This window comes from Zootermopsis nevadensis, unplaced genomic scaffold (assembly GCF_977971745.1).
Source record: "Zootermopsis nevadensis isolate Lab colony 2312 unplaced genomic scaffold, Znev_1.0 Znev_ptg000006l, whole genome shotgun sequence".
NCBI lineage: Eukaryota > Metazoa > Arthropoda > Insecta > Blattodea > Termopsidae > Zootermopsis > Zootermopsis nevadensis.
In genome coordinates, this window is record NW_028259138.1 from 8,730,436 (window position 1) to 8,756,720 (window position 26,285).

General features: G+C 36.7%; 2 protein-coding genes across 19 annotated transcripts in view; one reads left to right on the forward strand and one right to left on the reverse strand.

The window, feature by feature from the left end:
- The window catches only part of LOC110831499 (putative GPI-anchor transamidase), a 43,370-nt gene that overhangs the window by 15,165 nt on the left and 1,920 nt on the right, over nt 1-26,285 (reverse strand). For 4 of the 18 annotated variants that reach the window (XM_022067553.2, XM_087343519.1, XM_087343521.1 and 1 more), the window contains 7 exons: nt 24,746-24,881; nt 23,727-23,935; nt 21,939-22,056; nt 19,880-19,990; nt 19,456-19,634; nt 17,289-17,390; nt 13,450-14,459 (listed from right to left, as the gene is read on the reverse strand). In XM_022067553.2, coding sequence (XP_021923245.1) covers nt 17,309-17,390; nt 19,456-19,634; nt 19,880-19,990; nt 21,939-22,056; nt 23,727-23,935; nt 24,746-24,881 — 835 coding nt within the window. In that variant the 3' untranslated portion in view covers nt 13,450-14,459; nt 17,289-17,308. Of the gene's footprint in view, nt 1-3,730; nt 5,852-9,411; nt 11,597-13,449; nt 14,460-16,738; nt 17,079-17,288; nt 17,391-19,455; nt 19,635-19,879; nt 19,991-21,938; nt 22,057-23,726; nt 23,936-24,745; nt 24,882-25,886; nt 26,047-26,285 lie in introns of those variants that run through there. The other 14 variants (XR_015533779.1, XR_015533778.1, XM_087343516.1 and 11 more) reach the window with 11 other exon arrangements.
- Nucleotides 807-14,993, forward strand: LOC110831498 (chitinase-3-like protein 1). The gene is made up of 11 exons (XM_022067551.2): nt 807-882; nt 1,446-1,616; nt 2,929-3,029; nt 3,578-3,709; nt 4,360-4,487; nt 5,195-5,303; nt 5,999-6,184; nt 9,540-9,656; nt 10,849-10,986; nt 12,846-13,016; nt 14,650-14,993. The coding sequence occupies exons 1-11, from the start codon at nt 810-812 to the stop codon at nt 14,860-14,862; spliced, it is 1,539 nt and encodes a 512-aa protein (XP_021923243.2). The 5' UTR covers nt 807-809; the 3' UTR covers nt 14,863-14,993.

The following is a 26,285-nucleotide window of genomic DNA, read 5'->3' on the forward strand; positions in this document are numbered from 1 at the left end:
TGATATATGTATAAAATTTCTGTTGGATACAAATAAATTTAAAGTTTATTGTTTGGATCATATCATGAAGGCACATGGCAAGTGGTGGTAAGGCTCCATGAATTTTTAACATCAAAATTAGATGGAGGTGAGTGGTCAGTTCCATGCTCCACCCACTGTACTCCCATGGGAACAGAATCGGGCTCTCACTCTGCAGCAGACATGGTCAGCTCCAGGACTAATATAGGCATGGTGACAAAGAAAAATTCTGTCCCTTCCAGAAACTGAACCTGGTTACCCGATTATTTTATTAACAAGTATTCATTGTTACTGCATCTTCACCAAAATATTTTGAAGTTTTGTATTATTTTAAAAGTTAATTACAAAGAGAAACATGTTTGGGACAGAACTAGGGTTAATGTGACTCGGCACAATGATGTGCAGAAAACTGCCTAAGAAGATACTGCCACTGACTACTAACTAGATGGCTTATGGAACCCAAAGGTTCATCACCGAATTAACCAAAGCCCTCCACCAGATTCTGTCTTGGGCCAACAAAATTCAGTCTCCTTCAACTCCTATCTCCCATAGATCCCGCCTGACATTATCCTCCCATCTACGTCTAGGTCTCCCCAGCTATTTCTTCCCTTCAGGCTTCCCGACCAATACCCGGTGCACACCTCTTGCCCCATCCATGAGTGCCACATGCCCTGCCCATCTCATTCTTCTTGACTTAATCAACCTGATAATATTAGGGGAAGAGACATTACATGCACACAAAACAATAGAAACACTGTTACAGTCTGCCAATTATCTTGCAGGTTGACACAATGAAGACTTGGCTGCTAATTCTTGGAGCTGCTATCACACTTTTTAACCTTGCTGTCCCCATTACAGCCAAAAGTAAGCATCTTTATGTCCTTTCCCAATGGATTTTTCCCCCTGTGGTACAATTAAGGATAACATATAAGATAGATGTAGCTATATCTCAAATATCCTAGTCAGCGGGACATTTTGACAAAACTGTAAGAAAATAATGACACAGTAAATTCTTAACATAAAATTGTTACTCCAATTTCATGACTAAAACAGATAATATTGTTTTTAACAGTAACATAGTATACTCTTCAAAGGGTTCACTGACTTGTGCTCCTCCTTGTATATTTTAATGTAACTGGTCAATAATTCTGTGTTAAAAAATGAAGTAAGATTCTTGAAGGCAGGAATGAGCATTTTTGTGCTATTATTTATATCACAAAGGAAGTAAACAGGGGAAATACATTTGAGGTGGCAAAAGGATAAACTAGTACCATGATTTAGTATGTTACATGAGTCCAGCTTGAAATTATATATACCATTACACATTATATTAATTCTACTAAACACTTACTATATTCACTATATATCTACTACATTAATAATGTATGCTTACATTAATTACTGTACAATGTTACACACTATTGCAGGAAAGGTGGTTTGTTACCACGGGAGCTGGTCAGTATATCGACCTGGAGATGGCAAGTTTGAGATTGAATATATCGACCCTAACCTCTGCACTCATGTCATCTACACCTTTGTAGGCATTGAATATAACGGAGGCATCCGGATTCTGGATAGTTGGAATGAAATAGATAAGGGTAAGTAAACAACCACATGACTGATATAGTCAGAAATTCTAACCATGCAAAGAATGTGTGGCTGGCAGAATTATTTGAACAATCCTACTGAACCTGCATGATGATAAAGAGACTAATCCACTTCCAAGCACTGTAAATGTGCTGGTGTATTTTTAATACAAGTTTTACAAGTTCTATTTCTAGCTATGCATAGATATGAATGTCAGAACTGTAGAAGATGGATGTTCCTGATGTAATGGCTGCAAAATTACTACTTGAAACAACCTTTAAATATGTATATTCCTAACCCATATTTTGTAGAACTCCAATGGCATCACAAGCTAGACTATTAGATTAACCACAATAAATGAATAACAACAGAGAATTAACATGAGAACAAAGTAAATTACAAAAAAGAAGCTCTTTAATCTGTGCCCTTCACCTGTTACTGGGATGATAAGCTCCATAAAAAGAAGATAGGTAGGGCATGCAACTGAATCAAGCACACACCTTTATACTTCGTTTACCCAAAATTTGTTGTAATGTTATCAACTCATCTATGCTGAGGTCTCTCAAATTCTCTCTTCCATTGAAGTATTCTCACCAAAATTTTATGTGCTTTTCCTTTCTTTGGTGTATGCAAATATGTCTGACTCATCTCATCCTTCTTGATTTTATCAATGTATCAATCTGTTATATAAGATCACCTTTCACAGGTTTAAATATCTTCCTCGTCACCCTTGGTGACTAGTGGTTAGCGTGCTCACCACTGGACCCAAGGTTTGCGGGTTCAATCCTGGCCTAGGTCGATAGATTTTTAAGGGTGAAAAAAATTCGTAGCACAACTTCCTTTGAGGGGAAGTAAAAATTCAGCGGCCATTTCTCACCCAAAAGTCTCCTGATTCACTGCTAGATGGCTCTGGCAGTCAAATCAGGATTGAGTAGAAATTGTGCAGAGTCAGTGGGATGGTCACTCACTACTCACAAACGTACACTTCAAAACTAGGAAACCTCAGTAGAGGCGGTCAAGACCCACTCTGGGTTGTAGAGCCACTGATGATGATGATGAAATACCTTCCTCAGAACTTTGTTACCAAACACCATCGGTCTCCCATAATGTGAGACAGTTCAAAACCCACACAAGAAATAAAATTACACAGTTCTATACATTTAGTCTTTAGGGTTAGAATACAGAAAGATAAAATAATTTGAAATGAATGGCAGCAAGAATTTCTCAAGCTGGATATGAGGTTCTCATGACAGTGAGCACAAACCATTTCCAGATTCAATCTGCTAATGGTAACTTCGCAACATTATTTTGTTTTTGTTTTAGGTGGCTTTAGACGTTTTAATGATCTGAAGAAAAGGAATCCTTCACTGAAGACTTCAGTTGCAATTGGTGGCTGGAATGAAGGATCCTCCACTTACTCGTCAGTAAGTAGTTTCCAAAGCATCATCTGACATGATGATAATGAGCGTATGACTGCAATATATCTTATAAAATTCACTTGTGCAGAGGTTGTTACACATACACGTGAACGATAATAGACATTGTTCTAAGTGCCAGGTCAGAAATGAAGGAAGCCTCAACCAAACACAAATTTTGTGATAATGGCTGGACTGGTCAGGGTGATAAATGAATTTGAAGCATTGGTGGCAAAAAAATCAAAACACTCAAGAAAAAGCCTGATCCAATGCCACTTCATCCACCAAAAAGCTCACACAGACTACCTTGGGACTGAATCAAGAGCTCCATATTAAGAAGTCAGTTTCTAAGCAATAGCATGGCCAGTTAAGATAGTATTATATAAAAATTATGGTCACAAAATCTCAAGGGAAAAGACCACTTGTGAAACAGAGGCAAAAATTGGAAACATTCCACATTTAAAAGATACGTATGTTGTAACTGCCATGGAGGACAACAACTGATTAAACTGTTTGTATAAACCAACATTTCTGCACTCTGTGACACTTATTTCCAGGTGGTGAACGATGCTACTCGAAGGGCTGCGTTCGTAAAAAATATTGTTGACTTTGTTAAACAATATGAATTTGATGGATTTGACTTGGATTGGGAATATCCTGCTCAACGAGGAGGGGCAGCAACTGACAAGGTATGTTCACTCCTATTAAAATAATGTTAAATTTGTATATTTGTTTTCGGATGTTAACAGAAAAGAATCCACTGCATAGTAATATGTAGATCTCACTGCACACTGAATACAGTCCATTGTTTGAGGTATGTACACACATGTATTATGTTTCAGCAGCTGGATTTACTCTTGTCTTCAGTTAGACTGTTATTATATTAACAAATTTTACTTTTGTGAGAATAACAGATATCAACACAGCCATAAAATGTATCAAAAGGAAAGGCAAACACATTTGGAAAGAATTCCTAAAATACAAACTCTGAAAGCTGATCTATGAATACAAACTGAATGGCAGATGTCAAGGGAATCCAGCAGGAGAAAGCTACAAGCCAATTTAAAGCATCAGTACTCAAGGGGTTACATTACTGTAACTACATTCACATTTTATACCAATAAAATAAATGACTATTTAAAAATCAAAAGATAATAAATCCTATTTCTGGACAAAACCTCTATGGCTTCATGGAACAAACAAATAAGATCCACAAAGCTGCTTCAATCATCACACAAAACTAATTTCTTTCCTTGTGTGAAGTTTATGGGTAATGGCACTGCTGACTAGTAGACTATGTTTGCCCACTTCGGCAGTAAACACAATTAATTTCTTTCAGGCTGCCTTTATACTTCTACTTAAGGAACTTCGTGTAAAATTTGATGAACATGGATTACTACTGTCTGCAGCTGTAGCGTCCGCAGAGTCCAGTGCAAGTTTATCGTACAACATTCTTGAAGTGGGAAAGTAAGTCACAATTTCTCCATAAATCTAAATTCCACTGCATTGTTTTGCTGTTTTATAATTTTGTTAACAAAAAGGAACATTTTTTATCAGATGCACAAAAATGGGTCAACTTTGGTTTCTTTAATGATGAGTTAAAAAATTACCTCAACATTGACATATTTATCATATTCCTATGCAGATGATAATACTATCAGGTATGAATTAAACCCAACAAAGACCTGTATTTGAAAGATAACCAGTTCAAATCTTGGTCAGGTTACAAGCTATCCTAATGGAAATTGGGGGGGAAAGGAAGCCTCATAGAGTCTATAACTTTCTCTATGTTAATGCTCTCATAGTACCTTGAAACTCGTCACAACTGCCTCGTTCCAAAATTCTCACCTACTCATCATGTAACCTCTGCAGTTGAAATAAAACTGTTAAATAATGAATATAGAATAGTGAAATGAGGCCATGCTCTTATTATCTAACACCACCATCACATCCCATTTCTCAAACATGCATTTTAATATTATCTACTCATCAACATCTCCAAAGTGGTTTCTTCACTTTGAATTTTCCAATGAAATTTTTTTATGTGTTTTTCGTGTCATGCCACAAGTCTTGTCCATCTCATACTCCTTGATTTAATCATTTTAATCTAAGATGGAGACAAAATCAAGCACTTGCCACAGAACAAAAATATTTACTGTGACTTATCTCTTCAGGTACCTGGATTTTATTAATGTTATGACCTATGATCTGCATGGATCGTGGGATCCTGTAACTGGGCACAGTGCCCCATTGTATGGTGGTCCCAATGATGGTCTCACTGTGGTAAGTAGTGATTACAGATCTAAAGTCATTCACTGCTTATACCAGTAAAGACATTTTATTATGCAAGTGACTCTTAGTTCTTAGTATAACTATAATTACACCAAATATTTAATGGATATAGTCTTGTGCAAAAATTAGAGAAACACGGCATTCATTACATACAGATAATGAATTTTGACAGCTATGATTATCATATTAAATTCTGAAACATTTCAAACACAGGGAAATTAACTTCACTCATAACTGTACATGAAACAAAGTATCTCGTATTTTCCTTCCATCATGTCTCAAGTTCCTGCAATTTCCTGGCTGCGCCATAGGTCAGGAGGTTTGTCACTGGCTTCTCATCATGAGGCCTGGATATACACCCACGGCAGTTCATGTAGGATTTCTGGTTGACAAAATGGAACTGGGACAGGTTTCTCATAGTCCTTCAGTTTTCCTGTCATTATCTTTCCAACAGTCCCATATTCACTCATATTCATGCATCATATATAGGCTTCACAATGAACTGGTTAATGGTTGCAGTTACAGTCAGAATCTGCCCCCTTCACAAAAACAGTAATACAGTTTCCTTTTTGATATAATTTTATACATGTTCTTACTGTATGTTGTTATTTATCATTTAGACACAAATGTTACTAGATATTCTTTGATGATGACGATGTAAAATGTGGTAATATTTCTTTGGTTAGGATGCTGCCATACAATACTGGATCACGCAAGGGGCTCCACGTGAGAAGATTATACTGGGCATTGGCACGTATGGACGTTCTTTTACCTTAAGTAGTGCGTCCCAGTGCAGCATTGGGGCCCCAACAATTGGAGCAGGAAGTGCTGGACCATACACAAGAGAGGCAGGTGCTCTTGGATATAATGAGGTATGTTACACAAATTACTTTGCTCATAGTTATAAAATTATAAATGAACTGGTTATCTGTGATGATAAGGTGTCCAAACACAACAGAAGACTTCTGATTGATTAAACAAGACAGGTGAGTGGCTGGCAGTCTTGCTTTTTAATGGATGTCCTAGGTTTGATTTTTGGCCCAGAGGTCCTCTCAGGTAAATGATGGGATAGTACTCTAAAATAGGCTACAGCTGTGTGACATAAAAGGTTTTCACGGCAGAGAGGATTATGATTTTATTTTTATGGGTTTTGGTTCCATGCACACTTGTCAAGGAGACAGTATGTTTCTATGAAATGCTGATATCTACTGATGTGTATACACAGTGCCAAAACCAGAAGATCATCATGTATTATTCCATATCCTGAAGTACTTGTTCACAAGCATACCCACCAAACACTACATAACCTATATGGTTGAGAAAGGTCATTAAATCAACTAAGAAGCAATAAAAGTAGGATTTGAGGTTCTCACAGCAGTAAGTAAAAAGATGACTGTCTTCTGGGGTGTGGTGCCATGTAAGCTGGTAGAAATTTACCGTTTCAGAGGTTCTATCAGACTACATGGCGCTACAACCCAGAAGACAGCCATTAAGAAGCAAATTCCCTTCAACACATATATGCATATGCACACACACACTAGCATTCTTCAATTTTGTGCTGAACATAGTATTTATAGTAGTTCAATATATGTGCCTATCTCTGTCCATATTAAGGGGACATAAAAACCTTCAAAAATCATGAAGAGATTTAATGTAAGATTTGAGGTTTTCACAGCGGTGAGTATGAAGATTTCTGTCTTCTGGGTTGTTGCGCAAGAACCCAGAAGACAGAAATCTTCAAGAGATTTAATGTTATCACAGCAGAAAGTATGAAAGTACGTAGTCTGCTAAAAGTTTACTGAAATTACAGAGGTGTATGCTGCCTCCATGGAGGCCCTGATGATGGAGACAGCAAGCACATCTGAAACACTGGTAAATGTCTACCAGACTACACAGCACTAAAACCCAGAAGACAGCCATCTTTCACAAATCATGTTGACACTTCATGTGGTCAGTGATAATAATGAAAATAATGGTTTCCAGACAGAAATCATAGTTACAAAACAATCACTCACAACTCTACTAAAATAAGACTACACCATTTTGCTCCAAACTTCTGAATTTATGTTACGGAGGTAGAAAATAAGCAGGAATTTTCATACAGGTGGAAATAATACAAAACAGGAGATCAACTGAGACTAATAGCTGCTTAAACAGGTGCAAAACTGGATAAAAGCTGAAATTAAATTTCTTGTTGCATACCTACACAGAAGTTTTATTATATTTTTGAGGCACTTATACAGGCATCTTTTAATTAATAAACTGATTCAGGATAGGGTTCAATGGTGGGCTTCTGTGAACATACAAATAAACCTTTTGGTTCCATAAAAGCAGGGAATTACTTAACCAGCTGAACAATTATAACATTTTGGCAAGATCCTGAGCCATGAAATTAGTTAAACTAATCATATGAAACCAAGTAGTATGCGTATAAGTGAAATACATTATTTCTTTCTTACATTAAGATGGAAGCCTAACAATGAAATCTGAACAAAATAGGAACCGAGCAGGATGATGTACCCGCAATGAACTAGACTTATAAAGAATGTCCATAGCTTAACTATGTGCTCTTGAGATCATTTTGGGTCGAAAAGTTAAAATAAACAAAGGTCCGATCTGCAACGGTTTGTCAAGAAAATGAGCATTTCATTGCGTTTGTAATTTTTACACTTTTTCCATTAAATTTTAAGTCATGGTGTTATTAATATTATTTAGCCTTCTGGCTGTTGATACAACACTAATAATACAGAATTGAATTGAATTAAATTATTATTATGATAAGACTACACTCTAATTGCATTTTCAATTACTTACGTTATTTGCGTGACTCTAAATGGCCACCCTGATTGTCGATGCACATTTGTACCCTCCGTGTAACTGAAGTAATAGCCCTCTTCACAGAGTCATTACCATTTTCAATGTTCGCACCGAAGTCCATTATTCGATTCAGCAGCTCAGCCCTACTGTTTGACTTAATGACATACACCAGGGATTTCATGTGACCCCACAGAAAGTAATCCAAAGGCGAAATATCTGGTGACCTCGCTGGCCAAACACCTCGGCCAGAAGTGCAGTCACCTGCCTGCCAAAACGAAGAGGTGTGCCATCTTGCTGCAGCCACATCTCTTGCTTGGTTAGCAGAGGAACATCTTTCAATATCAATGACATCTATTCATGTAAAAAACGCAAGTAGCGCTGAGATGTCAAGCACTGAATGCAATGTCTTGCCTGCGTGCGCTGCTCAGTGAACTAATTTCGCAGATGAAGCTGATGCATAGTGAAAGCGGAGCATTTTCTTGACAAACCGTTGCAGATCGGACCCACGTTTATTTGAACTTTTCTACTCAAAATGATCCCAAGAGCACGTAGTGAAGCTATGGACATTCTGTATATTCTAGTGCTCCAAATACTGGCCAGGATGTGGGTTTCATGTGTCAAATGGTTTTCCTCAGTTAATACTAAAATAGATTAAAATAGGCCATAACTACTACCTTTCAAATCCTTACGTACCATTCTTGATAAACTTTCCATCTCGTTCAATGTTATATAATTTTTGCAGTTGAAACAATATTATTACATAACCTAATAAAGAATCGCACATACGAAAAATTACTGAAAAAATTGGCAACTCAAAAACGAATTGCATGTTAAATACTACATCAGTTAAAATAAGGTAGTAGCAATTCCCAAGCAAACTTCCTGGTAGCAGAACCTGCAGGTTTAACACCAAAGCCAGCCACTGACCATGATTCTGAGCTAAATCCATTTGCCATCCTCACAGCCCACCTCCCTAAGATTCATCTTGATGTTATCCTCCCTTCTCCTTCTTGGTCTGCCCAGTGGGCGTTTTATAGGATTCCCTACCAAAATTCTGTATGCACCCCTTGCCTCCCTCATGTGAGCTACATGTCCAGTCCATTGCAGCCTCCTAGATTTCACTATCCTCACTATGCTAGGTGACCCATACAATTCATACAGCTCCTCATTATGCAAGATTCTAAATTCCCCACTTATTTCATCCCTCCTATGTCCAAATATCTTCCTGAGCAACTTTCAAGCTACCATCATTATTTGGGGGTAAAAAGCAGACTCAGAACTATTAATGCGTGCAGAATCAATCAGTTCACAGTAATTTTTAATATGAATGAAACATACACAGAATCATTATGGATTACATGACAACACTTTGCAGCAGCTTTAATATTATATATTTTACCATTTTTACAGATCTGTGAAAGAGTAAGCACATGGAATGTGAAATGGGATGATCAACAGAAGGTACCATATGCCTGTAATGGAAACCAGTGGGTTGGATATGATGATATCAGATCTACAACACATAAGGTAAGAAAGCCATTCACATAAGAATTAAAGCATCATGAAAGAAACTTGCAACATTTAAACAAACTATATGCAATTAAAAAATTTATTTTAAACTACATGAGGTATATTTAGTATCTTGAGAAACTTTACTCCTGTCTTCAGGTGACTGGTTGTCATTTACTCACAGGTATATTTTATTATATAGTATTCAAATGTTCAAACTTTGAGTCCAGTCACTGCCCTTTATACAAAAATAAAAGAATGTGTCAGTATCGTGACAATAACTTAAAATACGGGAGTAGAGACAATTCCAAAATGACAAGTATATTAAATATACCTCATATAAAGTATATTGTTCAATATAACTATGGTGTAATGAATCACTAATTATCACATACCCTTACAAATCTCAAAAGGCCTACTCACCAATTAAATCTAAGGTTATGTAAATCTTGCATACAAACTAATTTTATCATTACAAACCTTCCTCTCAGGAAAACAGTGAACGTGTATCTGTATGGTAAAGAATACTCATGAGCTTCCAAAGTCCCACTATGGAATATAAACTTTCTTTAAATAAATATTAAAATTTTCTGTACATACATAAGTATCATGGTCTAATGATGGATAGGAATAGATGAGACAACCTGTAACGGTCAACATTATTTGTTAGCTAAATACATCAGAACAGCAAGGGGCAAGAAAAAGCTTCTTCAGCAGCCAATAATACAAACACTGCCACAATGGATTCTAAAATCATTGACTGACTTAAGATTTTACAGATCCTAAATCCTGTTGAAACTTTTCAAAAGTGAGACACCCAAGTATCTTGGATCATGGCACCTGGCATAAAACTGTACAAGAATTACTTATGATAATATTAATTTATGAAATATAACTAGACTTGTAATAAAGTTCTGTATTCTTGAAAGATAACACTGATTTAATGATTGCATAACTGTGCCATGGTAGTGCATTATAACTATCTAACATACCATCTGAAGGCCAGTTATCTCACACTTCCCTTACTACAACTGTGTATAAACACAATATGTGGAGCTAATTACAAAGGAGTCCTTACCGATGGGTCCACTGCTTCCAGTTTCAGATTAAATTGAACATCAGATACAAAAGCAAGTTATTAACTGTTGTAATACTGAATATTCATTGTTTCTTTCTAGAAATCCTTCAATTCCTGTGTGTTTAATTTTAGGCGGAGTATGTTGTACAACATGATCTAGGAGGAGCCATGATATGGAGTGTGGAAACAGATGACTTCTTAGGAAAGTGTCATGGTGTCAAGTACCCTCTGCTCAAAGCAATAAATGATGTACTATTTGGTGATGTTCCTGTAAGTATCACCATACATTAAACACCAAAACATTTCCAAGGTAAAGAAGAAAGTAATAATTATAAACATGTGATAAAACATTTGTATGCATCCCAATACATGAAGATCAAATCAAACCTCAAAAATTTTGTAGGATTTGAGATTTTCATGGCGATGTGAATATATATTATGGACTTTGTGTAGTGATGTGCAGTGTTTTGTCTTATGCCAACATTCCAGAGGAACATCCATCTTCAGGCTTGCAAACAGGAGTGTCAGGAAATGGATGGTTTACATAGGGTTAGATGTATCAGACCAGGGAGACTGTTGTCTGTTTTAAGGGGCCAAAGAGGAAGGTTGGATCAAGAAGAAGTCTTGTGCTTGGAGAGAACTTTCTACCATTCTTGCAGGGTGTGAATAAGGGGCTTCCATGACCTGCTCAGGGAGAGCCCATCCTCTCTGGTGATACAAGCTGCAGCTTGATGTGTCACTTCTTTGATGGTCCTGTCCATATATTGGGATTTCTTGGCCAGGATACTCATGTCATACAGGGGAGAATGCAGGTGTTGTGTCAACCACAGCCTACTTATCCGCATGGTAAAGATGGATATGGGGATGGTACTCCATCACCCTATTTCCAACAAAACAGCCAGTTTTTCCGATGTAAAACTTGTCTCACAAGCAGGGGATGCTGCAAATGACTGGTGTTTTAAGAGTTAAGTCATCTGTAACAAGCTGAAGGAAACTGGAGATTTTCCTTGGCATGATGCCTACCATCTGATGTTTTATTTAGATAGCATTCTACTTATGCGGTTGTAGATGGTTTCAACAAAAGACAAGAAGGCCAATGATGGATTCTCTTCAGGAGGTTTGACTTTCTGAGGCTCTGTATCTGACTTTGTTCTGCTCATACTTTCAGAAGCATACCCACATCTCAATTTATTCTGCGCATGAATTTATAAAAATACATATTATTTTATGCTTATTACTGTTATTAAATTTCTTGAGTGGAAAAGTCATCAATTTCAAATATGATTCTTTGATATATTTTTAGTCAGTTGTTAAGCAATGTAATTATATCAAATCATCAGTGGCAAACAAATTCATTAATTTGTTTGCCACTGATGATGACCTCTTGAAGTCGAAATGCATTTGGCACTAAGTGTCTTTTCAAGTGTATACAGTTTTGTTGGAATGCATGATTGTATATAAAGTTGTAAAGATAATTTATACACACACTGCATATTATTCATCTCCATGCTAAATTTATCATGTTATATTAATAACGTAGTATTAAAATTTTAGTTTATTTGTGTTATTATTTACTACCACTCTACTTAATGTTTACATGTTGTTAAGATTACTATATCCAAAAGGTCATTTGTTTTGTTTCACTTTTTATTCTGTTTTTGTCATGTTATTCCTTTATCTCTAGTCTATTGTCATATTTGTATCTTGCTTGTCCGTAAACTAAATTTTTAATTTTAAATATAACACAGTACCTAATTCAGTTGCATACGGTTACTTATAAGCTTGTATCACACTGTGATTAAGTGGTTACTCATGTGTTGTGTTTCATCCTGTGTATTGCAACCTACTGTGCACTGAAGGGATCAGATCTACTTTATATAGCAAATCCTATTACTTTATACACATATTTTTTGCTATTATCTATTATTCTGTTGCTTTGTGCAGTATTTCAAAGAGTGGATTTATACTGTCAACATATGTATCATTTAAACTATATAGTTTATATATATGCATACTGCATACAATTCATAAAAACCCAGTATTGATAGAAATACTACATCGTTCGATGGTCTAAATGAAACAAAATCACCAAGAAAATTTTTAATAAAAAGCTTGAACTTCTATTTCAGCCTTCAAAGAACCAATCAACATCAGAGTCACAACCAGCAACTACAACTGCTAAAGCTACAACTACAACTAGTAAAGCCACTACATCAAAATCAACAACTACAACTACTGCTGCTATTACTACCACAGCAGCAGCACCTCCTGCAGGCCAAGACAGTACCAGCCCAACTCAAGTATGTACCAAGGTTATGAATAGCAAATCAAATGGGGCAATCATCTGAACCCAGTGTCTTCTCCACAACAAAACAAGACTACTACAGCTGTTTCTCCTATAACACAATAGTTGTGTTCCTGGAAAACACTAAATTATGGAAAAATTGTGTTATAGGAACTTTTGGTTCAACTGAAATTAAGGGGTTCGGGCTAGAGAGTTTGGATGGTGTCACACCGTTGTGTGCAATCTTTTCTATTAATGTGCCCTTTTTATACCTATGTTTATCATTTACTTCTCTGAATGTATTTATTTGCTTTATTTTGATCATGTTATATCCAACATGCACCCGAGTTACAGAAACAGCTTTCTCTTGTATATCAATCATGTTTTGTCAGTTCACCATTATGAAAAAACTCAGCTGAGCTCAGGAGTGATAAAAAAAGGCTATCAACTATTTTATAATCCATTCTGTTTTATTTATAGTTTATTTAATAACATGTTTTCAGTAGCTCAGACTATGTAGCATTGAATGACAGGATGGTAGTGAATAACAAATTGTAAAGGATGTGGAAGAAAATGGTTGCAGCCTAACCAGCATTTACTTTGAAGGACTGAGTAAAATCATTAAATACTCAGTCAGGATACCTGGGTTTCAGGCAGTAATTTGCATCTGGGACAAGGCCACAGTGTGCCCTATATAGGTCATGTCACATAGAGGAAACTGACATGGAAGGTCTAGATCAGGGGTCGTCAGCCTTTTTATACCTACCGCCCACTTTTGTATCTTTGTTGATGGTAAAATTTCCTTACCGCCCACCGGTGCCGCACATATTGCCCACCACCATGAAAGAGGTACAGCTCGAAGACTGAGTGATGGCCGGTGGTAAGCCCCGCCTTCGTTACGCGCACTAAAATCGTGCCTTCGGCTACGGAGCTCATTCGTTGCTCCCTCGTCCACGAGTATACTTCGAGAAGTGTCCGGTGAATTATTATCTATATTCAAAGTTTAGAGATGGAATTAAAAAGTAAATTGTAAAAGCATATTTTAAAAAGTCAAACTCGCGAAGTTGTTAGCAATGTATTCGATATATGGAGGAAGAACAAAATTTGTAACAACGGACAAAAACCCCCACCACCCACCATGAAAGCTTGAATCACCCACTAGTGGGCAGTAGGGACCAGGTTGACGACCCCTGGTCTAGATCCTTTGATTTTTAGAACACTGGCTCAGATACTACTGTCTGTGACTTGTACTGTGAGTGTGCAGACCTAGGTGATGCAACTCACAGCTAATATTCACAAGAACACATTCGATATATAAGACATTACAGGAATGTTCCTATGTTCAATCCCAACTGTCACCACTGACATATAAACTGCCAGGATAATGACAACCAGTCACCTGAAGATGGAATCAAGAGGATTAGAGCCAAATCCCAAATGGTTGTAGATATCAAATTTCCTGAAAGATCATACAAATATACCTCAGACAGAAAGCAATGTGCAACATAATATTTATAAAACACAAGAGTAGAATCATTTGATTTTAAAAGCTCAAGTTACAGCTTTTTCACACAGATTTCAACCTGTTCATTCCTTTGTAATATATAATTTGATATTAAGTTAATTCAATGGTTGTTGTCTTATTTCAGCCTCCAGATGCCCCAACAGATAGCGGTTCCTCTGATCCACCAAAACTCTGCACTGAAGAAGGTTATGTTCGAGATCCAAACGACAAGCGGATTTTCTATCAGTGCCATAAATTCTCTGGAGACTTTACTGCTTTTCGCTTTGAGTGTGCTCTTGGTCTCGTATTTGATATTTCAATAAATGTGTGTAACTGGGCATCTGCTGTCAAAGACTAACAAGTACGAGAGGCATATTATTTTACATAGCAAAATCTGTATAAAGTGAAATTCAAGGGAACTAATTTTTAAAATCTGTATGTAATATCTTTGAATAAAGGTTACAAACTATGTAACTGTACTGCATCCTATTGGAGAGAAGCTTTCTTTAATTTCTTTATAAATAAATAACTATATAGAACACAAATAAGAGGTTTCCCAACTACATCTGTGGTATTGTATAATAACATAAGAGACAGCAAAAACTGTACATATTAGTTAGGCAATGCTTTATAAAACTCATACTATAAAATATTCTTGTCTTGTTTGCTGGAAACAGTTTATGCAAGAACATTAGAGTACAATTAAATTCCATCGCTTTACACATCACAGGAAGTCCATATTTTACACACTTTCAGAAGTTTGATCTCCAAAATAATAATATTTAAAAAGTAGATATTAAATAAAGCAATGTGAATTTTGACAGAATCAAATACAGTAAAATAATAATTTAATGCTTTGGAGGACAAAAGATTTGAACACTAATAAGAGAAAAACCTTGTGAAAAGGGAATCTAACAGAGATAATGAGCTGTGGAATTACACAAATTGAATCTTTAATATGTTAAAGGGATTTCATTATATATACATAAAATCATGATGGGGAATTAATTATACATAGTCATGATGACTAATTCATTCACTCTTTGAAGGTCTGACACCACTCATATTTGATACAATCCTGAGCCAGTGAAATCCAGGTATTTCATTCAAGGTAACATCAATACTATCCTTACTTCGCCTTCTCAAACTTCAAATGGATGTTTTGTAAAAGGTTTCCTCACCAAAATTATGTTTGTAGGGCTCCTAAAACACAACTTAATCAACTAGCCACTTAACAAAATCCATTTGTCCATAGTTTTTAGTATGATCCATACTTGCTACTGGTCTCTGCCAACAACAAGTATATTTCTGAAATCTTGTCTGGATGAACAACGTTTCCCCATTAAAGCTACATGTCCAGCTGATTAGCCTAAAGACGAGGTACTTGGTGAATTGAAAAATTAGATTAATTGTTATATAAAACCTTCCATTATCTACTAATCTCTCTTAGATGTAACATTTTCCTGAGCACTTTATTTTTAGACCTGCAATTTGGCCGTGCTTTACCCCCAGGAAAGGACCCCAGTACCCACTGGATAGAAGGCTGGGTGGGCCCTAGAGTCAGTCTAGATGAAGAGGCAAGAGGAAAAATCCTCTGCCCCCGCTGGGGATCGAACTCCGACCATCCAGTCCGTATTTTCAGAAAAAAATGCCCACAATATCTGAGCACAAGTACTATTATCCTAAATAGGGGCCAATGGAGCGTGTTCTGCTGACCATCCACAACTTCAAAAATGAATTTATATTCTGACTTTAATACAGTTAAACTGACTTAAAAAACAGTACATCAGACTCCTGAAGCTTACCAAGTTATTTAAGAGTAAGAATAAAAAATGTTTGTCTTTGAATTGATGACCTTTACAACATTTTTAAATCAGCGGAAAGATGTTTGTTTGGGTTCAGCAACAACAGGTAAGTTTTAAGAATCTAAAATAAACTATTATTTGGCATCCATTGTTTTTCAGCTAATACAGCAATGAGTGAAGGCTGAGGTATAACTGCGTGTTCATAAGCACTGAGACATAAACACATATCAGGCACGGAGGTAAAGCTCATCATATATTAACCTCTGAATTCAATGGCAGTTAGTGAGGTTGATGTACTAGCTGCTTTTCCCTCAGAGAAACAACCTCCAGAATCCTCTCAATATGAAGCTGGGTTGGGATGGATGTAATGGGAAAGAGAAATGTCTTCACCTCTGTCTGGTGTATAAAATAAATGTCAAAACACAAATCTAAAAAAGTTTAATAGAAGTTTATTCAATATTAAACCTTGGTTTCCTATTTCAATTGTATCCTGTGCAAGACCCAAATAAAAGGATCTTGTGTTTTATATGACGCCATTGAACAGAGTCCTCTTTGAGAAATATATAGCTGCTCAGCTGGTCAAGAAATTCACCACCTTCTACGGAAACTCAAGGTTCATTACCATGCTCACGAGAGTCCACAACTATCCATATCTTCCAAGGTTTCCTGACCAAAGCTTTTTGTTTAAATATCCCTATCAAATTTCTGTTACATACACACACACACACGTGTGCGCGCGCGCATGTACATATTCAACAAATATGACGCTCTGTAATGCAACCAAGAAAGTCAGGAAATAAGTAAAGTACCAGCTTTTAAATCCGGTTCCAACTTACATAATGCCTTGAATCTCCAGTTATCTGCTTTTCATTCAAACTCAGACTTATTACTAAACGCTGATTTCAGAATGTAACCACTCACAATACACAGTACAGATTACAAAATCTCCCATTAAGCAAAATAAAATCTTTTCACTTACCTATACTGAAGTGAAAGCCCTTAAGAAGACCCCAATTTAGATGTTGGAAATTGTTTGGCATACTGCAGACTTCTGTCAGACACCTTTCTTTTCAACTCTTCCCTGCCAAAGGTGAACAAAACAGTTATAAGTCAAGTGTCCTTGGCACTCAAATAACAATCAACGTGAGTCAATAGTTTTATAAATACAGTCAACACAATACTACACACAGCCTCAATATATATATTAATATTTTTACAAAAACAAATGACTGCAATTGACCCAGTTAGCTTACGTGCTTTTAATAAGAACTGAAATGTAATTTTCTGCAATTCTCCATATTGGTTTGGCTTTTATGCTCATTTACTACAGATATAAATTCACTCCTGCAAATTTAATCAAACTACTGATCCCATTCTGCACAATCAGACATTATTATCTTCACATTTTGTCGATTACTCAAAATATCAAAAACATTTCAAATGAAAGTTGTGGATTTTAATGAGATCCATCTATGTGTTATATCATGAATACAAATTTTGTATAATAAGCCATTTTTGAGGAAAAGCATACAAATGTTATTTTGTGATGTAAAGATGAGGTTATATTTGATCACAAACCAACATCAAGTCTGCCCGAGATCATTTACTGTAAACCCAAGCAAAGAAGGCATCAAAATTAAATTAAATCCTCTGTATTTCAACTATCATACGAGGGTTGCTCATTAAATAATGCCCCACATTTTTTTCCTCAGAATATATTTATTCAAGATGGCTGAAATTTAGTGACAATATAAATCAATGTTTCCTTTACACATACTATTTTTCCACATAGTCCCCATCAACTTGTACGGTTTTATGCCAGCGTGGAACAAGTGCATGCATGCTTTGCCGGTACCAGCTCTTGTCCTGTGCACGTAGCCATGTCCTCACTGCTTGAATCACGCTCTCGTCATCTTCAAACCTTGTTCCGCGGATAGCATCTTTAAGTGGCCCAAAGAGATGGAAGTCGGAGGGTGCCAGATCTGGACTGTAGGGTGGATGGGGCAGCACCGTCCAACCAAATTTGATGATTTCTTCCCGGGTTCTCAGACTTGTGTGAGGGCGTGCATTGTCGTGCAGGAGCAAAATTTCTGCTGGATGCTTGTGAGGCCGAACTCGTCGGAAACGCTTCTTGAGGGTTTACAGGGTCCTGATGTACGCGTCCGAATTGATGGTCGCACCTCTTGGCATCACATCTCAAGAATGACCCCAACACTGTCCCAAAAGACATGACTTTTCCGGCGGAGGGAGTTGTCTTGAATTTCTTCTTTCTCGGTGATTGAGGATGATGCCACTCCATTGTGCCTTTTTTGTCTCCGGCTCAAAGTGGTGTATCCAAGTTTCGTCACCTGTAATGATCCGGGACAGAAAGACCTCTCCCTCAGCATCAAAATGCTCCAACAATTCAGAAGAAATTGTTTTCCTTTGAATCCTGTGGTCTGCTGTGAGACTTCGTGGAACCCATCTTGTGCACACCTATGAATATGCGAGAGCCCGGATAATTGCAATCACACTTCCATTGTTGACTGAAAGCTGTTGGGCCAATTGCTGAGTTGTGATGCGCCGATCCTCACAAATAATGGCATCCGCGTGGTTCAACATGTCTGGAGTGGTGGCTGTGGCAGGACGTCCAGAGGGCGGCAGATCACGGAGCTCGGTTTCTTCACTTCCTGAAGCTTTAACTCTCTTAGCCCAGCAACCAACGATGCTCCTATCAACTGCACAGCTTCCATACACAGCACACAAGCGTTTATGAATGTTCACCACAGTTTCTTTTTCAGCAACAAAGAATTCAATTACAGCTCGTTGCTTGTAATGAGAGTCGTTCACAGATGCCATTTTAACAGTTCACTACAGCTCCGCCATCGGTTGGAATCATTTGAAACTCCGTACACGAAAGCGGGAAACATCAAATCTCAAGCATGTAAAAGTACACTTTTCTATCTTCATTATTGGCTGAGAAAAAAATGTGGGGCATTATTTAATGAGCGATCCTCATACATGTCCCTTAGTGCCTAAGTTGTGGAGATCTCGTAACATCTGTACAGATTACAAACACAGATAATGGGGCAGCTGTCTTCTGGCATTTATATAAGTTCTAGAACAATAAGAAACAAATTATTATTGCATTTCTACAAATATCACACCTCCTACTTTGGTTCTGTGTTCTTGACATTGCTGTCACATTCAGTCCAGACAAAGTGAGCTCCACAGGCCGCAGAGAGCCAAAAAAGTCTGTGATCGGGACCTTGTGAGGATCACGTGGGAACAGATCCTTTCGCACACCAACTGTGGAGATGCAAGCTCTTTTGGGGCAAACACTGAGCTGAAAGAGAATTGTCCTACAATATGACTAACAACGATGATGACCATAACATAATGAAACATTCTTACAATAAAGAAAACCTAAAATATCATGAAAATTAATGAGAGTATGCAAGCATGTGTGAGATAACTGTTTGTGATCCTACGATCTTTGATTTGGGTCACAATCTGATGTTGGAAACCAGTGCCTCTAATTGAATAATACATACACTCTGCACTCACTATCACATCATGAAGTTTACTTACAAATTCACCCATTGTTTTAGTACTGTCTGGTTCTACTCGTTCCAAAAAGTCAAGTGCATAGTACGTATATCTATCAATGATGTATACTCCTATAGCTGGATCAACATGGTGCTGAAAAAGAAAATCACAAACAAATTTCTGTTACTGATAAGTAAGTGAGGACATTTTTGACTAGTTGGGCAACTATTAGCATTTCAAGGACTCTGCTCAGTGGAGTTGACATTTGTCTCTGTGATATAGCATCTATTTGATTCCTGAGAAGAAGAAATCAGGTGTCAACATGTGCAACCACTGGAACTCCTTGCCTTTTATCTTGTCATCTTATTAAATGTGTTTTCATTTGAAGAATGTGTTGGCAAGACATTTCCAGCAGAACTGCTCCAAGAGTTTCAAAGAGACATGAGGTGTCTGGGGACAAGAATTCATGTGTGTCGAAGAATAATTTTCTCTGTTGAGAAGCCAGGGCTTTTCTTCTGGATGGCTTTCTTCAGATGTCACAATGCTGTACAATAGTCGTCTCCATTCAGTGTTGCCCCATGGTCCAGAACGCAAGGAGAATACCCTATGCATCCCAGATTGCTGTCAGCACCATTCCTAAAGACTGAAAATTTTGAACTGCTTTTTCAAAGTGTTTATACTCTGATAATTCGATGAAGAAGGAAAGAATCTATTTCATCACTGGAGAACTCTGGGAAAGGTTGAGTTGACTGAATTTGGGATATATAGTGACAATGAATGCAAACTTCTACTGCACAGCACCATGGCACTTGAAATTGACATTCAGATTAAATGCTCTGGCTTGCTCAAACAGAAAGTAACCCTTGTTAGTGCACCTCCTGTAGCCAATTTGCCAGGAAAATTCATCATGCAGCATGGACCTTGTGCTTAGTGAGTTCTAACTCATACTGCATACTGAAGAAGCAATCTAAAGGAAACCCTTTTGACGAGACGACAAGGTGAAAGCTGACGTGTGGGAACGGAAATGCAAATACTACACCTGATTTCTTTTTTCTCCTCAGGAATTAATCTGATGGTATATTGCTGGAACAAATGTCTGACCACTGTGGCAATTATGTAAAGAAATAGAGGGTACTTAGTATATGACTTGAAACTTTCAGAGGACTAAATGTGATAAAATCTTCTCGGGTGGCTAGTCGCCCAAGATTTTATCACATGTCTCTTAGTCTTTATTCTTTTGGATGTCTATGTAGGTAATAAATATGATTGTAACACACCCTCTGATGTTACTTACTGAACACCCTTCATAACAAGATATGGTCAAAATTTCTGACAACTGCTTTCCTTCAAATGCTTCATCTACATGGCAAGGGTAGCAAGAATTATAAATTAATAATAACACAATTTAGAATCCCCTTCTATGCTGTTTCCCCCATTAAACTTACCACATATAACCTCAACATTTCATGAGGTCACCATGACTGTAATTTTTAACATACAAAGGAATCCACTTACATTCTATCCCCAAACCATGTTTCACGTGCATAACTTCAATAATTCATTCACCTGAAATTTTGGCATAATACAAGGGCGAGTCAAATAAAAACTTTAAAAGTGGGGGGGGGGGGGGGGGGGGAGGGGAGAAAGAAAATGAGAACCTGTCATGTGCAGCTGTATGCACAGTAAGTAATTAGCAAGGATTAGATGCAGGTACCATGTGTGGTAAATCTGGCTATGAGGGTTACATGACATCCTCAAAGCAGAGAAAAGATGGCTGCACCACTAGAAGCATGCACATAGGAGGAACAGCGTTTGTCATGCACTGAATGCAATGGGGACTATACTGAAAAATGACAAAGCTGTATCGAATCTATCTGCAATAGACAAGTTGTGAAAAAAAATTTGGTTTTCATTTGACTTCCCCTTGCACATTCTTTTCTAAGCACATTAAACTAAAGTAATTAATGTCCATATTTGCTTCTAATTTCTCCAAAACCTCAATCCCACTTCATATTTTAATGTGATAATCAGTTATATTAAATCTTTCTACATTAATATAAAACAAAATGTAATCTACTATTACAAAAATTTTGCAACTTACTGACAGTGAATCTTCTCCCACTAGACTGCTAGCCACTGCCAAGATATTGGGTGAGTAAAATTTCTCATACAAGGAAGCACCTTGGCAAGTGTCAATCATGAAAAACATCTCATGATATCTGCAAAATCAAACAAATAACATGTTACGGATAAATTAAAAAATTATCTTGATGTTCATTTATATATATTACACACAAATCTATTTACTTGTAAAAGATTATCACATTTTAAATATACTGCACTGGCAGGAGTGATTTTTCCTTGTATTTCAATAAATATTCACTATATCAACAAATTTCTTAATAAGATCTATATCCTATGTCTTGCACCAATATTTTGTATGATATAATTTTTTTAAAACAACAATGAAGTTGGGTGACAGTGGATCAATATGAAGGAAAACTAAATTTACCAATCAACTTTCAGTATAATCCTCTTAATACCAAATATCACCAAAATCCATTCAGCAGATTCAGAGAAAAAACACACAAACAGACAGACGTATACAACCTCCTAAGTTTGTGTTAATTTCATTCAGTTTGTGCAAAGAAAGTATATGTTTTATTAGCAAGTCATAAATATCAAATTTATATTTCTACCTGAAGCCATCAACAATTACCAAATATACAGTTACAATAAAAGGCATCATGATAACAGCAGGCCTATATGGTATTTTAAAACTTACATATATCTAAAATACTTATTTTCACTGAAATATAAATTCCATCTTTTTATGATTACAATACTGACAAAAAGCTGTGCCATAAGCACTTGTGGAACGCACCTAAACTGCTTTATAGTACTACTGTCATGGCCGTACCTAGGTCCCACAATCTGATGTCACGGAGAAAATCAGTTTGATCCAGTGTTTCAGTGAATACGTTGCATTCTGACGAGCAGTGGGTAGCAGAAGCTGTTAAAGTGGTATGCTTGCAGAAACAAAGCACTATGCCTGTAGCAGTTCACATGGTTAGATTTATACAAGCATGCCTACTTACCAACCTAGCTACATACGCCATATAATTTTGGAACTAGAAGTTTGCTTCTGTTATTGCTATTATTGACCAACAATTTTTTTACAGTATGTAATCATTGGTAACTCAAATGTCGACAGGTTTTCACTGTGTTGAAGTTTGTATTTCAGTACATATTCTGAAGCTTTTTCACCCATTTAAACACAATATTTATTATGCAACTTTATTATTACAAAAACTGTGGCTGTAATTTTTTGTTTTTTATCACATGACTATTGGCAGTTTGGGATTTTCTACAAAAAATATTTAAGATTTGAGGTTTTCACAACGGTGAGTATGAACATTTCTTTCTTCTGGGTTGTTGCGCTGTGTAGTCTGGTTGATGTTAACCAACGTTTCAGAGGTCATACTGCCTCCGTCATCAGGGCGATCGGACGGAGGCAGTATGACCTCTGAAACGTTGGTTAACATCGACCAGACTACACAGTGCAACAACCCAGAAGACAGAAATCTTCATACTCATCGCCCTGATGACGGAGGCAGTATGATCTCTGAAACGTTGGTTAACATCGACCAAACTACACAGCGCAACAACCCAGAAGACAGAAATCTTCAAAAAATATTTACTTTTCCTCTACAGTGGAAACTTTCCTTATGAAATCAGTATTGTATTAAATTCTCACTAGAACAGTTCCTTCATGCTTTTGATCTTTCACAGTGCACTCTGAGTAGTACTAGTAGAAGCAATGACAAACAGAAAATACACCCCTGGTGCAGGAAAAACCTAATGCACCGTTACTAATACATAACCTTACCTTCGCTTCTGCCACATCTGCTCAACTGCATCAGCCAATTCCTGACTTGTTACCTCCTCAGAATCTTGAAATTTGAGGAACCCATCACCCCCATGACCAGTAAGATAAACCAAAACATTACTCCCTTCATCTGTCAGCAACTGCTTGGAACGAGGTGTACCTGGTGGTAAGCGACCAGTCAAGAGACGCACAAAATTCTCCACTGTCACCTGCAGTGAATATTATTAATATAAACATCTATCAAATTAATACGTATGAGTGGAAACATGAGGTGACAAAAAATTTTAGAAAGGATTTACGATACACCTTTCTTTGCTTCACCTAAATATGGAAATTGGTTCATTAATTACTGTCATCAAATAGAAACTTAAATGAACTGATTATTATATTTTACAAAAATAATACCTTAACATAAATTGCATTTTTAAAGTAACATTACCAGACATTTCACGATTTTATATTAACCTTCATCATATTGTAATAAAGGATTTAAACATCCGACTGAAACACCAAGGTTAGCAGTATGTTGGTGTGATTCACAGCGAGCTGGATTATGTGTTAACAGAAATACTAGTACCACCTCAACACCAAAAGTTCTCATTGCCTATTTGGTATTACTAATAGTGAAATATGAAGGTCAGGTAGTCTTCAACAACACAATGCAGACGCCAATTTTAATGAAAATCCATCAATTAATTTCAAAGCCACAAACTGGAAGACTCACATGGACATGATAAGATCATAAACCTATCTGATAATGATGTTATGGTTTGTAATGCTATGTGATTTTCACTATGAAGATAGCGGCAGTATATTTCTGAAAGAATGGTATCTACCTAACAGGTTATGTGGCATAAAACCCAGAACATTATCAATCTCTTCCCTGCAATGAGAACCACAAATCTCACATAAACCTACAATTGTTTATAAGATAACAAAAGTGAGCTAAGAAAGGACATAGGCTGACTTGACTGTTTTTCGCTGCACTTCACAAATTTGTTAACAGTGTATTCACTTACCTCATATCCTCTATAGTCCACTTCTACATCATCTCCATATACATTAATATGCTGATTGGCATTGTTGAAGACTGTGGCAGGACGTGGGTTCCTAGGATTGCATGCCATATCATCTGCTATAATCAGGATGATTTGGCTGTGTAACAGTTTAAAAAGATCAGTAGAGTGTCTTGCTTAAGTAACAATGCAACATCCATTCATCATATTCATCGCCCTGATGACGGAGGCAGTATAACCTCTGAAACGTTCGTTAACATCAACCAGACTACACCGAGCAACAACCCAGAAGACAGAAATCTTCAACATCCATTTATTTTGTCATTTTTTAATATGCAATACTAATAATATTTTATGATGAATGAGTGATTATGTTATTTAATAACACCATTTCAACTACACAGCAAAGTTATCATAAATGATTAACATAATTATGTAAATGATAAACTGGTAAGAATATGGATGAAAACAGCTGGTCCTGCTGTTAAGGTTTTTTCCTGGCATTCTGCTAGAGGAACTAAACAAAACCACATAAAGACTAGTGTCAATATAGCTAGTCTCCAGGCCAAAATTTTAATCCAATATGAGGCAAAAGAGCCAACTACCTGACAATGATATTCAGTAAGATGTCATGAATGATAAGTACGGACTTGCAAAGGATGCGGTGGCGACTTTTTCAGGGAACTATCCCAGAATTTGCATTGAGAGACTTAGGAGAACCATGAAATACTTCAGTATGGCTAATAACTGGTGAGGCTGGAATCAAAATAACCAATACAAATAGAATGAGAGTTTTTTTTTTACTGTCATATATATGAAGGACTCCATTTCAGAAAGGTGAAGGCATTCTGAGAGGTTAATGGGTTAGATTAAAGATGAGAAAATGGACAAGACAACTGAAAAGTGTTCCCTCTTTCAAGCAGTCTTTTTATAAAAATGTCATTAGTAAAGAAAAAAATTTCCCACACACCATCACATATAACCTTAATTTTCAGTATATGGACAAACAAGATAATGCAATCAAATTTGGTAGAAGCAAGGATTCTTTTTTCCTACATCACCACAATGACGGCAGATCTGGGAATCCTTACATCCATAAGACACCTGGGGATAAAGAAGAAAGAGCAAGAAATTTACCACTCACATCCATCCTGGCACAAAGGCACCATTACCTTATGCCTGGTGTTGGGGGACACAAGTTCTTTGTATCTGCCTTTCAGATGGCTAATACAAGAATAAGTCGAGAGTTAACCTTCTCCTATAACCTCAACAGCCAATCCCTTACAGAAACAACGGATAGCTACCTAAAAAGAATATGATAAAGACACTGTGAGATATATAACTTAAATAGTTGAAACTCCAAACTAGAAAACAGATGATTATAAAGGTGAATGATAAAGAATTTATACTTAAGACATTTAAAACTATGACAATATTGGAGTTTTATAGGAAAATAGAACATAAAGTAACAAAGCTAATATCCCACACACAAATTAATTTTTGAAAATTTCTTTGTTCATCTTATGATGCTTTTCGACTGTGG

Excerpts from the sequence above, each read along its gene's own strand:
- LOC110831498 (XM_022067551.2), top strand. The coding sequence starts at position 810 with ATGAAGACTTGGCTGCTAATTCTTGGAGCTGCTATCACACTTTTTAAC. Across the intron at positions 3,030-3,577 it reads GATCCTCCACTTACTCGTCA|GTGGTGAACGATGCTACTCG; the intron begins GTAAGTAGTTTC and ends ACTTATTTCCAG. Across the intron at positions 13,017-14,649 it reads ACAGTACCAGCCCAACTCAA|CCTCCAGATGCCCCAACAGA; the intron begins GTATGTACCAAG and ends GTCTTATTTCAG.